General features: G+C 55.2%; 1 protein-coding gene across 1 annotated transcript in view; it reads left to right on the forward strand.

Moving 5' to 3' along the window:
- Nucleotides 1-7,250: 7,250 nt before the first annotated feature.
- Nucleotides 7,251-15,221, forward strand: part of SRRM3 (serine/arginine repetitive matrix 3) — a 38,382-nt gene continuing 30,411 nt past the window's right edge. Inside the window, 2 exon segments of the mRNA XM_049639383.1 lie at nucleotides 7,251-7,506; nucleotides 13,926-14,027. Of these exon segments, the coding sequence (XP_049495340.1) occupies nucleotides 7,274-7,506; nucleotides 13,926-14,027 (335 nt within the window). The 5' untranslated portion in view covers nucleotides 7,251-7,273.

Below are 15,221 nucleotides of genomic sequence, written 5' to 3' on the forward strand. Positions count from 1 at the left end.
GTTGGGGTCAGTCCGGCAAGCCCCCTGGAATGGTGCCCATCCCCTGCCCTGGCCGGCCTCTGCCCTTTCCTCCCTCTACAATTAACTCCCTGGTTCACTCTGGGGTTTCAGTCTTCCCGATGTAATGACGACCCCCAAATCAGGCCCAGGTTACGGGCTCCCAAGTGCCAGACCCCCTGACCTGAGGCTTCCTAGACATCTTCACCCAGATTTCCGGGGATTCCTCACACCTACCGTGTCCAAAAAGAGGACAGTCAACAAGCACCAGTATTCACTGCACGCTAGGCACCCACCGTGATAGCGTTTCCCAGGGGTTAGTCCTTTACAGCAAATCTCTGGGGAGGATGCTATCATTAGTTCCATCTTACAGGCAAGGAAACTGAGGCACAGAGTTTCAGTCACATGACACTCAGCTCATGAGTTCCCAAAGAGCCGCCCTGTCTCCCCATCAAACCAGAGTTCCCCAGGACAGGGCCCACTCTCCCCCTCAGATGCATATGTGTCCTGCGGCCGCCTCTCCCAGGCCTGGCCAGGTCGCTACTGACCTGAGCGTCCTACCCCTCTGAGCCCTGGGGTGAGTGATGATCTCATTAGCTGAGAGGCCTCCGGCCCCGTCAGCAGACTGGACCCCACAGCACAGAAGGGCTGCTTTACTTTCACTTAATCTCTACCAGCAGAACTGGACTTGGAGGTACCAGCAGCCAGACAGTGTTCCATCCTGTTCTCAGCCAGGCCTCAGCGGAGCCCGGCTTGGGTTGAGGGAAGCAGGCAAGCCCAGGGACTCAGTCAGGGCTCTGGCCCTGGAGTCACTTCCTGGCCAGCAAGAGAGGAGATGCTCCCCTGCCCGCCGGCATTAAATTAGAGTTCCATGACTTCATGTGCATATGGGTGTGGCTGGCCCGTGGGACCTGACCCAGTGCTGAGGACAGCCTCGGGGCTGAGCTCTCGAGGTGGCTGGTGTGGCTCTGACCACTGACTACATCAGCAGGAAGAGGATGGGCTGAAGGCTTGGCAGTATATATACAAGTTAGCATTACCTAGATTTCTAGAGTAAGAAAGGACCCACGGGACCTTTGAGTCCAGTGTCCTCATCGTCCAGAGAGGGAGAGTGACTTCCTCGGGGTCTCACAGCCAATCAGCAGCAGAGAAAACATTTCCCATTTTCTGCTCCACCTCTAAAGGACTCAGTGTGAATGTCCCCAAGGACCCCAACATGTTATGGCTCAGGCCCCACATCTGCCTGCTTGACCCCCACAAGCTCCTCACTCCTGATGCACCCCTCATTTGCCCTCCACACTCCCCAACACAGTAAATGGCCTGCACCATCCATCTGGTCTCCCAAGCTAGAGACCCACTGTCATTCAAGACACTTCCCCCTGTCCTACATCCAGCCAGTCATGGTCCCGCCAAATCTACCCATTTCTTTCTTCCTTCCTTCCTTCTTTCTTTTCTTTTTTCTTTTCTTCCTTTCATTTCTTCCTTCCTTCCTTTCCTTCCTTTCTTTCTTCCTTCCTTCCTTTCTTCCTTCCTTCCTTCCTTCCTTCCTTCCCTCCTTTCCTTTCCTTTCCTTTCTTTTTAAGTTTATTTATTTTCAGGAGGGGTACAGAGAGAGAGGGAGAAAGAATCTCAAGCAGGCACTGCACTCTCAGTGCAGAGTCCTACATGGGGCTTGAACTCATGAACCATAAGATCATGACCTGAGCCTAAATCAAGAGTCGGACACTTAGCTGACTGAGCCACCCAGTCGCCCGCATCCATTTATTTCTTGAATTGAGGTCCAGGCCTCATGTGCTTTAGTGTCCCTGTCTCCAGCCCTGCCTCACCCCTTCTGGGAAGCCATCCCTGACCAACCAGGTTGAGCTGCAGAAACTCCTCAAATCCTTTGATCACACTACACCACTGGTCTCCCAAACCAGCCCATGAGCTCCCAGACTTTCATAGCGTAAGGCCCAGAGTAGATGCTGGGTGGGTATTTGCTGAGTGAGTATAATGTCTGTCTCGTGTTGGAACATTCCTGTGATTTCTGAATTCACTTATCCTGGGATGAAATCAACTGCTTAGTTGTTGTTTTTTTTCAAGGTTTGATTGCTAGGAAAAAAAACAAAAAAATCCTGTCTCGGACTTAGCTGAAGTCTGCTCTAGATGACTTCCCTGCAGGAGTCCTGGCTTTCTTCTGGAGCAGCCCAGATTGTCTAGGTCTTTCCTCTTCTCAGTGTGATCGAGGACTCACTCACAGCATCAAGGGCACTTGAGAACTTGTTAGAAATGCAAATTCTCAGACACCACCCCAGACCTACTGAATCAGAAACTCTGAAGCTGTGTTTTAACAAACCCTCTGGGTGACTTTGACGCCTAATAAAATTTAGCACTGCTGTTCTAGACGCCAGCCCCCAACTGCCGGTCCAGAGATAGTTTGTATCAGAATCACTGGGCAAACATTAACAATGCCCCAGAGACTTGGATTCAGTAGGTCTGGGGTGGGTCCCAGGTAGGATAGACATATAAGATACAAGACACCCAGTTAAATTTGAATTTCAGGGGTGCCTGGGTGGCTCAGTCGTTTAAGCGTCCGACTCTTGATTTCAGCTCAGGTTATGATGTCATGGTTTGTGAGTTCCAGCCCCACATCGGGCTCTCTGCTATCAGCACGGAGCCTGCCTCAGATCCCCTCTCCCTCTCTCTCTCTCTCTCTCTCTGCCCCACCCTCGCTCTCCCTCTCTCAAAAATAAATAAGCATTAAAAAAAAGATTCCCTCTTGGGGCACCTGGGTGGCTCAGTTGGTTGAGCGTCCGACTTTGGCTCGGGTCATGATCTCACGGCTCGTGAGTTCGAGCCCCACATCGGGCTCTGTGCTGACAACTCAGAGCCTGGAGCCTGCTTCTGCTTCTGTGTCTCCCTCTCTCTCTGCCCCTAACCCACTTGCATTCTGCCTCTGTCTCTCTCATAAGTAAGTAAACATTTTTTAAAAATTAAAAAAAAAAAAAGATTCCCTCTTAAAAATTTTCTGAATTTCAGATAAACAAGGAATTTTTTTGGTATAAGTATGCCCCAAATGTGAAATTCATGAATTTCTAGTTTAATTTTACTGTGCATCCTGTATTTTCATTTGCCAAATCTGGAAGCCCTACCTCATTTTAACAAGCTTCCCCACAGATTCAGCCAGGTTTGGCCTAAATCCTCCACCACCCTTCAAGTATTTCGAGATAGGGATTCTGACCACCTGTATGTTCTTATCACCTCCCCCTTCTAGACATTGTGTTTTTGTTGACATAGCCTAAGAGAACACGCACTTCTGGTGCCACGCTATGATACTGACTCAAATTGGGTCTGTGACCATTGAAAAACCCCTAAATCCTTTCCAAACACGCCGCTTTAAATTATGTCTATCCCATTTTTAGAAAGTGAATTCGGGATCCAGTTTCCAAGGGAGGGATTTCTCACTGTCCTGCTCAACCTTCTTCAATTCCTCCCATCTTTCCAGCCTGTTGAGTCCTTCTAGAAACTGATTGTATTTAGAAGCTTTCCCACATGCTGTCCTCTATGAATCTGGTCATCAGATTATCAATGTTCCATCCAGTCAGTGGTGAACATACTGGATCAGACATGGGTGAGGACAGAGCCCTGTCCTGTGGTCCTTCACTAAATACCTCCATCTAATGTGACATCAACCCATTAATCAGCTCCCTTTGAGCACAGGTCAATCTATCCGCCAATTACAACGGTGCAGAACAGGATATTAGTTCCAATAAATCGCAATCTTTCTCTCTCTTTATGCAATTTCACAAGGATCCCATAAAAAATAATGTCAAATGCCTCTCAGAGAGACCGTGTGTCCGCTGTAACTCCCTAGTCCGCAGGCCCAGCAACCGCAACTTGGAAAGAAGCGGGTTTCACGTGCAATGACTCTTAGGGGCCTTGGCCCCTCGTCTTGGGGTTCAGGGGTCGTCCTCCAATCACCTGCCTCTGATTCCTGTCTAGTGGCCTCCAACTCACCAGGTGAAGCTGGGAGAATCCACCGTCTGTCCTAGTGAAAATCCAGACTGTCCCTGCCCCCATGCCTATGCACCTCTCTCTTTTACTTCTTAGAGACACGTCTGAAAGATTACCTGGACAGTCCAGCAATCTTACTTAGCCGGGCGTTCTCCTGATTCTAGGGATAGAACAGCTCGGGGTCTGGAGATGTGTGCTCAGCACTGCTCCCCCCAGCTTCCCCTCCCCTGCCTTCAAGGAGCTCAAACAAACTTCTAGGCAAGGGCACCACGCCCATGTCAGAAGGAAAGAGTGCAAAGCAGCATCGCTCAGAACCTGGCTCCCCCGAGGCCTAAGCACTTTATCCCTATACCCTCAGCACGCCTCTTCCACTGCCAGTGCCGGGTAGGCTCTGGGGAACCAGAAAGAGGGATCCATCCCCCCAAAGCGCTCACAGTTCAGAAGGGGGGGTCGGATGCAAAGAACAAGTCGAACTTCCGTTATCTGTAGAGGTGAGCACAGAGCTAGAGCACAAGGAGATAATGACTCACCCTTCCTCAGAAGCAGGGACAGCTTCCCGGAGGCAGTGACATCTGGGCTGGGCCCTGAAGGATGAACACAAGTCCCCCAGGTGGAAAAGCGAGGAAATGGAATCCCAGCATAGGGGAACCATAGGACACAAAGGAGTGAGCACGTGCCTTGGGACAGATGACCAAGGCCGAAGGGCTGGATGTTATTTGCAGGAGGAGGTGTAGCAAGGGATAAAGTTGCAGGACAGCATAAGGCAAAATGCGAAGGGATCTTGCAACCCATATTAAGGACTATACCAGGTAGTCCTCTGTCCCGCCTCGTGTTGTGATATCTTCTGTTTGTTCCTTCCACGTGCACTGGGCACCGCCCGCTCGCTCAGGCACTTTGCGGGCACTAGGAGTTGAAAGCCAAACTGTCCCCAGCACAGAGGGAGCCAGACCCGTGAGTCCACAGTAACAACAGCGAGTGGCAAGGGCTCTGGCAGGACAGCACCAGCCACGGGGTTTAAGGGAAGCCTTCGAGAAGGTGGTGATGCCTATGGGCAGTGACTCTGGGGACACAAAGGAGTCAGGAGAAGAGAAGGAGTCCCAGGGAAAGGGAGCACTGAATGGAAAAGCCTGGACACAAGAGAGATGCGGAATCTGTGCGGCAGGGTGTCCGTGGGGTGGTTACAGCTAGACCAGAAGGCAGGCCGTGGCACGACTTTAAGCGACCGGAAGCCACCAGAAGCTGTTACTCAGGGCATGACACAGTCTGATTTGCTCCTGGACTGATCTCTCAGGTTGCTGATGAGGGGGCGGGGGTGCGGGCAGGATGCGGCAGCAGCAGATCAGAGTGAGGGGCTCGGATTTTGGTGGCAACAGGAGGGGAGCGAGTGGATAAATGGAAGTGATACCAAGAAGGGATGGGGGACCAAACTTGCTGACAGGTGAGCTGTGATGGGCCGGGGCAGCAGGGGTCTCCAAGCTCCACATGTGTTCCTGGCACAGGTGACCAACAGCCAGAAGGGTCACGCATGGGCCAAGCACTATGGCCAAGGCAGGTGGCGAACAGGGCCCCCAGAGCTCTGTGTGGGGCTTGATGAGTGTGGGATGCTTGTGGGTGACCCCAGGAGAGGCCCTGGTGGAGCTGGGGTGCAGGGCTGGGCTAGGACAGAGGCAGGAAGCTGGCAGGGCTTAGGGATGGAGAGAGAGGTTAGAAGAACAGGTTTGGTCTGTAAAGTCCCAAAAGCCTTCCTCTCCTGAAAAATCTGGATGATGCTCCCAGGCACAGGTAGGGACCAGAGGCTCGGAAAGGGTCAGTGACAGGAGCCTGGCCTAGAACCCAGGGACTTGGGATTTAGGGGGATGGACACATGAGCTTATGTTCTCATCGCCACCTCATCATCCCTGTCTGTCACTCTGTCCCCTTCTCTACCTTCCAGGTTTTGTGGCTCTGAACACCTCCCACCCCATCACTCTGAGGCCCATGAGGGGAATGTGTGTTGGGAAGTTGTGTTGCAGGAAAGGCCCCGTCCAGGATGTCCAGACATGCCCAATCCCTTCTTCCCACCTCCCTCCACCCCTTCCCTCTCTCCCATCCCACTCGCTGGGAAGAAGGCCTCCCTGTTGCTTAGCAACTAGCTGGAGCCTAGGAGAAAGGAAATGGAAATAGCTCAGGAGGTGCCTCCCCTCTGTCAAGATAGGTCCTTGGTGTGTGTGTGCGCGTGTGTGCGTGCGTGTGCTTGCACGTGTGTGTATGCCTACTCTACTTTGAGCCTAGTGTGGAGTCTTACCTTTCGAGACATGCTGACGCCCACCTCGCCCCGAGCCTGCAGGAGGATGTGGCTGTCTGGAAAGCTAATGTCAGTGCCAATTTGGTTGTATCTTCAGAAGCAGTGTTTCCAGAACAAAGGAGGGGACAGACCTGTGGGGCTTCAGTCTGGATCTGGCCCACCGCTGGAAGGCTGGCTTTGGAAAAGTTGGCCAGATCAACTGCAGCCTGCATGTGTGGTGGGAATGCAGCTGACTTCATCTTCCTATCTCCGCAGGGCTGCCCTGGGAGCTGGGGACACACGTGACCGCATGGGCCAGCAGGACAATGGGTGTTTGGGGGGAGGAGGTGGGGGGTTCAACTGAGGCTGAAGGGAAAAACAAAAATAAAACAAACAAATTTTACCTGGGGCACCTGGCTGGCTCTGTGTGAAGAGCATGTGAGTCTTGATCTCAGGGCTGTGAGTTCGAGCCCCACGATGGGTATAGAGATTACTTAAATAAATAAATACATAAATACATAAATAAATAAATAAGCAAGCAAGCAAGTAACCAAACTTAAAAAACAACAACAACCTAACACGTTTTCCCAGAGACCAATGTGGTTGCCTACAACCACAAGGGAGTTGCAAGCAGAGGCTAGAATTCAGGCCCAGGAACTGGTACAAGGGAGAGAGGGTTGCCCTAAGCGGTTGCTAGGTCCCTCCCTGGAGAGGACTATTCCAAGCACAGGGCCCTTAGAGGCCATCTAGTCCAACCTGCATGGACCCACTTTACAGATGGGAAAGCCTGGGGGTTCCAATCTCCCCTCATGCCCTGAGGCGTGACCCGAAGGTGCTAACCTGACGTCCGCCCCCCTCTGCAGCTTGAGGGGGAGCGGATTAGAGCCATGAGTGGGCCTTTAAATCTCCAGGATTAACCCGCGCGGAGAGGAGCTTAGCAGGTGGCCGAGAAGTGACCATCCCGCCTGGTGTCTGTGTCTGTCTCGCAGGGCCGAGGCCAGCGGCTCCGGGGCCAGCCGCATGTCCTCCACCGTGAACAACGGGGCGGCCGGCATGCCGTCCCCACCGGACGCGGCGAACGGCTTCCCTCAGCCGGGGGCCTCCTCGGGGACCTGGCCGCGGGCCGAGGAGGAGCTGCGCGCCGCGGAGCCGGGCCTGGTAAAGCGCGCGCATCGCGAGATCCTGGACCACGAGCGCAAGCGGCGCGTGGAGCTCAAGTGCATGGAGCTGCAGGAGATGATGGAGGAGCAAGGGTGAGCGGGCCACGGGGCGGGGCGGGTCACGGGGGGGGGGGGCGGGGCGGGGCCGGGCGAGGCTCGGACTGCAGTCAGGCTGGGAGGGGCCACACTCAGAGCCAGTCCAGGTGGAGCCCCTGCAAGGCCAGAACTTGCCTTCTTGTATTCATTCATCAACCGTCTTGGCCGCCTGCTCTACGTCAAGCTCTGAACTAGGCTCAGATTCACAGAAGCCAAGGAGACACACAGTCCATGTCTTCCAGAAACATCCAGTCCGGGGGGGGGGGGGGGGGGGGGGGGGAGAGAAGCATGTAAACACCTATGCTAACTCAAGGTCTCAGTTTCCCCTTCTCCAAAACAACTCTATTGAGCTTCCTGGACTGTGCCAAGGTGGGTGCTGCAGCCAGGCAAGAGGGGACGATGGGCTTTTTTTAGTACAAGGCTACCTGTGGTTTCAGCAGAGGAACCCCAGCCAGCAGCCACACCCAGAAGCTTCAGTGTTACCTGTCCAGTTCAGACCCAGTCACAGGGACACACAGGTGCGCCAGCCACCGTGCTGCACACTGTTGGAGCTGGATCAGGGTCACTTCCTCAAAGACTGCCCCTCACTCCCTCCCCGACTGAGAAGAGAGACAACCATGTTTAGAGCCAACTCCAGCATAAAACGGATTGGAATCGTGGTTAAAGGACAGGACAGGAGAGGACCAAGCACTTCAGGAGCTCAGAGGAGAGATTCTGAGAGGAGACATTCGAATGGGCCTTGAAGGATGAGTAGGAGTTCGCCAGGGCTTGTGCATCGATCAGTCAGTAAGGCTCTTTTTAGGGACTTTCCTCAAAAGTCCAGTGGAGACAGGACAGGTCTGACACATGGGGCTGGAGGCAAAGAAACAGAACAAAGCCATTCCCATTTGTGCAGCTCTAAGGAAAGCTGGTGGTCTTGAGTGTCCATTTTGTACCTACCCTGAGGATTTTGAAACTATTGGGCTGGCTGTTGAGGGAGTCAAAGTGAGGAGCAGGGCCCGCCCATCAGACTGGTACTGTTGGGGAGCTGATAAGTTGGAAATGCCCAGTGCACTGGGGCCTGGAGCCACACTGGGACAGACAGCCTGTGTACAGAAGTGCTTCTAAGCCTCGCCTTTGTCCGTCCAGGCCTCCTGGGCTCCCCAAGAGGCAGCCAAGACATGGTTCACCATCACTCTAGAGCCCAGGAAGACACTGAGGCTCAGACAGAGACAGTCCCTGGCTGCAGGCAGAGCCAAGGCTGGGCCCAGATCCAGGGTCCTCAGGGAGGCTGCCAGGCAGGGCCCCTGAGACACAGAGACTTGGTGCTCATCTCCAGCTGGGGACCAGGTGGGGGTGGGGGGGGGTCCCTGCCGAGAGGGATAAATGGATGGAAAGCAGCTGAAGGCAGACGGAAAGGAGGCTTCCAGCTGGCAATGAAACCAGGTTTGATGAGCCGTGGATATGGACAGAGGAAATGAGATCCCCAGGGGCAGGGTCAAGTAGGGCTGGGAAGAGGAGAGCCCACGGACCTTATTTCAACCTGCAAATCCCAATAAGTTGGGGAGACTTGGGCAGTGAAGGGTTGGCAGGCAGGTGGGTGAGTTGAGGGAACAGGAGGGGCGCCTGGGCCAGAAGAGGGCCAGCCTTCTGCGCTGCATTCTTGGAAACTGTCCCCTCCCCCTCCCACAGCCCCACCTCCTTCCTGAGCCCCCTCTCTCCCCCTTGAAGAGCCCCATCCTCCCAGGGAATCCCTAAGGCACCACTCTCATGGTGCTCCTCCCCTCCCCAAGCCTCCTCCCCTGGCTGAATCTCCCTCTCCTCCAGGAGCCCCCAGACCCTCACGGCACACAAGAAGGTCCTTCCTGGATGAGGGCAGCCTCACACAGAGGGGATGGTCGGGCAGAGGTCATTTGACCATGACCTCAGTGTTGGTCTCCTGGCATCAAGGACCGTGCCTCTCTGGGATGCACCCACTAGGTCTCCAGTCCGGACCCCTTACCCTACCCAAGCCCTCACTCCAGATGGTCCTTAGTCTGGAGTCTCCTGTAAAGCTAGCTCTCAAGTCACCAGTGCGCCCCAGCCCCCAAACCCCTAGCGGCAGCCTGGTCAGTGGAGGGCACAGCCACTCTGGAACCCAACAATCCAGAACTGAGCAAGCTATGGCTACTGGGAGTTGTTCTACATCCTGTGGGCTAAAGATGTACAGGGCTCTCCCACCTCCAGCCAGTCCCCAGAAGGTGCTCCACAAACACTGGGGACCCTTGCTCTGTTACAAAATCCGGTCATTAATATCCATTTCTACAAACACTGGTTCATTCGAGTCTATTTACCAGGTTCTCAGGCATTTGACAGATATTCCCACTAGTCACAGGAACACACATTCTTTGGCCCCATTAAAAAGCAATCCCTTCCTTAATATTGATGGATGGATGGCTAATTCACTGGTGATTGATGCTGCATTGCAATCACCTTCACGCAGCCTGCAATCACCATGGGGCCAGGGACAGAGGCCCCCGCCTGTGTGATGTGCTGTTCCCACCCCAGCCCCAACCTGTGCCCCTTCCTCTGCCCCGGAGGCGGGCAGAGCCATGCTCTGGGGCTTGGAGCTTGGAAGCCTCCCTTCTCCCTGTTCTGTTTCCAAATCCGTCAAATGGGAAGAGGAAGACCGCCCACCCTCTCCGAGCTGGAGTCAAGAACAAATTAGTGACCCAGGGACCCAGGAAGTGATTACATAGGAGCATCCCAGTCTGGGTGGAGACAGGCAGAATGAAACATTTTCAACTCTGAGGACCTCTTTTAGAATGCAGTATTCTGGGACACCTGTGTGACACAGTCAGTTGGTTAAGCGTCTAGCTCTTGATTTCACCTCAGGTCAGGATCTCACAGTTTGGGAGTTCAGGCCCCGCATCGGGCTTTGCGCTGATGGTGCAGAGCCTGCTTGGGATATTGTGTCTTTCTCTCTGGCCCTCCGTCGCTTGTGTGCTCTCTCTCTCTCTCTCTCTCAAAATAAATACATTAAAAAAAAAATTAATGCAGTGTCCCCTCACCCTGCCCCAGCCTCAGAGGGCGGTCCAGGAAGCAACGACGAATTTGGCACATCGTTCCCTCGTGGCCCATAGAGTGGAGGCGAGACAAGGGAGCCAGATTGCCTGAGCCAGGCGGCTGGGGCACTGAGACAGGTGTCATTGCTGTCCCTGTCCCCAGTCCCCTGGCCAAGCCTTCGACTTCCAGTCTTGCTTTGGCACAGCCGCCGGGCCTCTGCATGGCAGGCACTGCCACCTTCACAAGGACGGGGTAGCAGCCTCCCTACCTTGGCCTTTGCCTCTGGGAGAACAGGGAGATGGACCAGAGGTGATTCCCGACCTGGGACACTGCTGACCTGGCAGGGGTGTGGGGTGGAAAAAGGCAGGGAGCCTGGGACAGCTAGACCCTCAGTCCCTCCTGCTCTGGGACAAAGGGTCCTTGGTTACTACTATTTATTGGGCAGCTATTATGTGCCATGCACTGCGCAGAGTGCTTTGTAAGCATGATTTCCCTTAATCCTTGTGACAGCCTTGAAAGACAAGTTACTGTCCCTTTTCACAGATGTAGAGGTCAAGGTCACAGAGCTAGAAAATGGGGGGTGCCAGGACTCAAACGCAGGACCGCCTGGTTCTCAGACCTCTTCCCTTAATCACTGTCCAACGTGGCCTCAGCTGAGGGCTGACCTCAAGAGATGCGAGGGAACAGGAGACTTGAAGGCAGCCGTTGTACCTGACACTTCTCTGCCCAGTAACCAGACGGTCATCCCTGGGTCCCCAGCTTCCCCTAGCAAGATGCTCTGGGGCATAGAGGGGTCCTCCCTAAGCCTCCAAGTCGATTCAATCCAGCACTCCCGGCCTCCCAATGGCCTGTGCTGAAGTTCGTCAACTTGCCTCAGACCTGCCTGCTCTGGGATGGGCCCTAAATTCCTGCACGTGTCCTGCTCCAGGTCTTAGCGAACCCTGAGTCCTGCTCCTACCTCCCGGCCCCCTATGCTCCATAGACTCCAGGAGTCTGGGGGACTTGGGCCCTGGCCTGAAGCCCATCCCACTCAACTGAGGATGTGGCCCAGCCTCGCTCTTGGGCCATCTCCCCAGCCCCACCAGGTCCAGGGCCCCATGGCCTGAGACAGCCGGCCTGTCTCTCCCACCCAGAGATCCACGAGTCAGGGTCTGGGCAGCGTGGAAGGGCCTCTGCTGTCTGTCTCAATGTTGGTGCCAATGACAAGCTGGTCCCCTGAGGAGAAGGCAAGAAGGGAGCAGTTCCTATGTGCCTGCACTGCTCAGAAAAGGGGCCACCACCCCTTCTTCCCGGGCACCAGGACAGCCCAGCCGACCAAGGGCTCTGCACTGCCCAGCAAACAAGGCCAAGACACCTGCAGCCAAATGCCCGAGTCTGAGCCTAACAGGGACTGAGGTGGACATTGATGAGCATGAGCCAGTCGGCAGGCGGTCCCCAGGTCCCAGCCACCCTGCATCCTGGATGCTTTGTTGTCCACTTCTTCCCCTGGGCCCTCCCGCCCACTCCCCACGCCCACTGCCCAGCTCTGACTTCACGGTCTCCCACACAAAGCCCTGCAGTAGCCAGTGCCGGCCTCCCTGCCTCTAGATCCCCCGCCTCTAGCCACGCAGCCACCAGAGTCAGGTGTCCAAAACGAACATCCAACCTTCAAACTGTTCGATGCCTCTCCGTCACCAGTCACTCATTTGTCAAAGCAATTTGGAGGCCACATGTGGCAGGCAAGGTGCCAGATGCTGGGACACAATGGCAATCCAGACAGACAAGGTCTCTGCCCCCAGGAACCCCCAAGCCAGTGCAGGATACAGAGGAGTCAGTCAACAGGTAACAACTAACACAGGAGCTACCTGCTGGGACCTGGAGGCACAGGTTGCTATGGAAACACAACCTAACCTGGTCGGGGGGTATCTGTCCTGCGGTAAACATCCCATGAGTCACGTCTTTGTGCTTAGCCATGATTATTTCCACTGGCTAAACCAGGAAGTTAATTTTGTGAGGCAAAAGATGTGCTCATTTCTTCTGGCTTTTGAAAGGAATTGCCAGATTGCTCTCCAAAAAGGCTGGGCCAATCCCAAATGCTTGTTGGAGAAGGGGTGGGAAGGAGGGTAGGAGAAGAGAAGGGAGGACAGAGATGGGGTCCCTGAGAGGCAACAACGTGCCATTTTCATGGACAAACTGAGTGCAGAGGCCTGGGTCTGCTGTGAGGACAGAGTGGATGGTGAGTGAAGGACAGAGACAAGACGGGACCCCGGTCCTATTTTGCCACCATGTTTTCCATCCAGGACAATGACCTGCAGCCCAGAGATGGGAGGGTGAGGGGATTAGGAGGCCAAGATTCATTTGGCAACAGACACGATATCTGCTGTGTGCCAGGCGCAGGGCACGGGGCTGAGCGCTGCGAAGGCCCCCACACCCTGCCCCGGGGCAGCATGGACACAGGCTGGAGGGGGAAATGCCAGAGGAGCCAAGAGGCTGTCACAGGGATGCAGTGACAGGGGATGATGACTGACCCCAGGGTGGGAGCAAGGGTGATAATTCTGGACTTTGGTCCTTAGCCTGAACCCAGGCTTAGGGAGGGAGGGGGAAGGGAATAGAGAAGTTGGGGGACTCCATTCAAGACCAGACTTGGGGCTCCCGGGTGGTTCAGTCGGTTAAGTGTCCGACTTCGGCTCAGGTCATGATCTCACAGTTTGTGGGTTCAAGCCCGGCATCGGGCTCTGTGCTGACCGCTCAGAGCCTGGAGCCTGCGTCAGATTCTGTGTCTCCCCTTCTCTCTGCCCCTCCCCTGCTCTCTCTCTCTCTCTCCCTCTGCAAAAATAAATAAACATTAAAAAAAAAAAAAAAGACCAGACTTCACCCACCTCCCCCCACAGACAGGGAAGCAATGGATCTGGTACTGGGATCTGGGACAAGCTGCTTGCAGCCTCGCTCTTGCAGAGGTTGGGATGAGTTGAGGACTTCCCAAGGCTATTGTAAGGATCAGGAAAGCGGAAAAGTCCTGGACCTTCACTTCGCCCTTAAAATGTCTCCAGAGAGTGACCGCGGCCTGGACGTGGGAGGGTGACCTGCCCTGGGAGTGGCGGGGACCAGGAGGAAGGGCACAGCTTCCTCCCCACAGTCTCCCCCCCTTCCCCCACCTCCCGGGACAACTCTTCCCTTTTTTTGGTCCATTTGTTTGTTTGGCAGGTCGTTGCTTGTTTGTTTAGTTGGTTGATTGTCTGGTTTGGGGCAAAAAGCCTTGAGCTTCCCCAGGGCTGAGAGCCTTGCTTGGTCGTGTGACCTCAGACAGGTCTTTGCAAGCTGGAAGGTGCACTTGTGATGGGGGGGACGGGGCGGGGGGGGGGGAGGGAAAGAAAGCCAAGAGGGCAGCCCTCACCCTCCCTGTGCCCCTGCAGGTACTCGGAGGAGGAGACCCGACAGAAGGTCAGGACTTTCCGGCAGATGCTGATGGAGAAGGAGGGAATGCTGACCAGGGAGGACCGGCCTGGGGGCCACATGTGAGTGCTCGCTGCTTGGGGGTAGGGGTGGGGGAGGGAGGGTGATCCGGAAACTTCAAAAACGTTCTGACCCCAGCGTGGCCGCTGGCTGACAGTGTGGCCCCAGGCTAGCCCCACTTCCCCAGTTATTACCACCTGTAAAATGGGCCCCGGAGTAAGCACGTGTTCCGGAAAGTGGGAACAGACACACCGAATATCATTGCTAGCGTGGCCAAAGAACCATCAGGTAAAGAGAGCAAGGGCTCCGCAGGGGTCACATCTTGCGCCCCTCACAGGACAGGAGGAACACCAGTGTACCATGGGCCGTGGGCTTGGCATCCAACAGGGGAGCTATGGGGAGGCAGATTTATCTGGGGTTAGAGAAACTGGGGACAAGAATGCCACACAAGAGTGCAGCAGGCTGCTGTAGGAGTGTGAGGGCAGCCCGTCCCTGCGCCAGTCCCGGCCCCACTGGATGGCTGACCGGGCCCCATGCCTGGCAGGCAGTGCGCACTGAGGGGGCTTCATGGAATCCACTTGATGGGCCTTCCCCTCCCCTCACTGAGCCTCAGAGCCCCACCCGGTTCTGGCTCTGGGAGGGACAGAGGCTTCTAGAGCAGCCAAGATAAATACTCCTGGCATTTCTTCTGGGGGTGGGGGGGACTAATTTGAGGAGCAGGCATTTTGCCAAGGCCCCTAAACCCGTCACTTTTGCTTACACCCCAAACAAAAAGAGAGCAGCATGTTCTGAGAGATTCTCCTGTTGAGGACAGAGAGAGAGAGAGACAGAGCACAAGTGGGGGAGGGGCAGAGAGCGGGAGACACAGAATCCGAAGCAGCCTCCAGGGTCCCAGCGGTCAGCACAGAGCCCAATGCGGGGCTTGAACTCACAAGCCTTGAGATCATGATCTGAGCCAAAGTCGGAAGCTTAACCGACTGAACCACTCAGGCGCCCCTCCTGTCGCCATTGTCTTAAAGACAAACAGCATCGCAGGAGTAGCCAACCTGGGTGGGCAGCGGGGAAGCCCTTTCTTTGTCCTTCTGGATGGCTGGGGGCTCCTGGGGTGGGGAAGTCCCGCCGTACCCCACCTAAACCTCACCTCTCTGGTTCAGGTATGGAGAGGAGCAAACACAGGGCAGCGGAGGCTTGCGAGGGGCTCACGGGTGATCTGGGGAGCCGGGCGATAAGGTGGCGCTAATCACCACCTCCCTCTC

Source organism: Panthera uncia, chromosome E3 (assembly GCF_023721935.1).
Source record: "Panthera uncia isolate 11264 chromosome E3, Puncia_PCG_1.0, whole genome shotgun sequence".
NCBI classification, from domain to species: domain Eukaryota; kingdom Metazoa; phylum Chordata; class Mammalia; order Carnivora; family Felidae; genus Panthera; species Panthera uncia.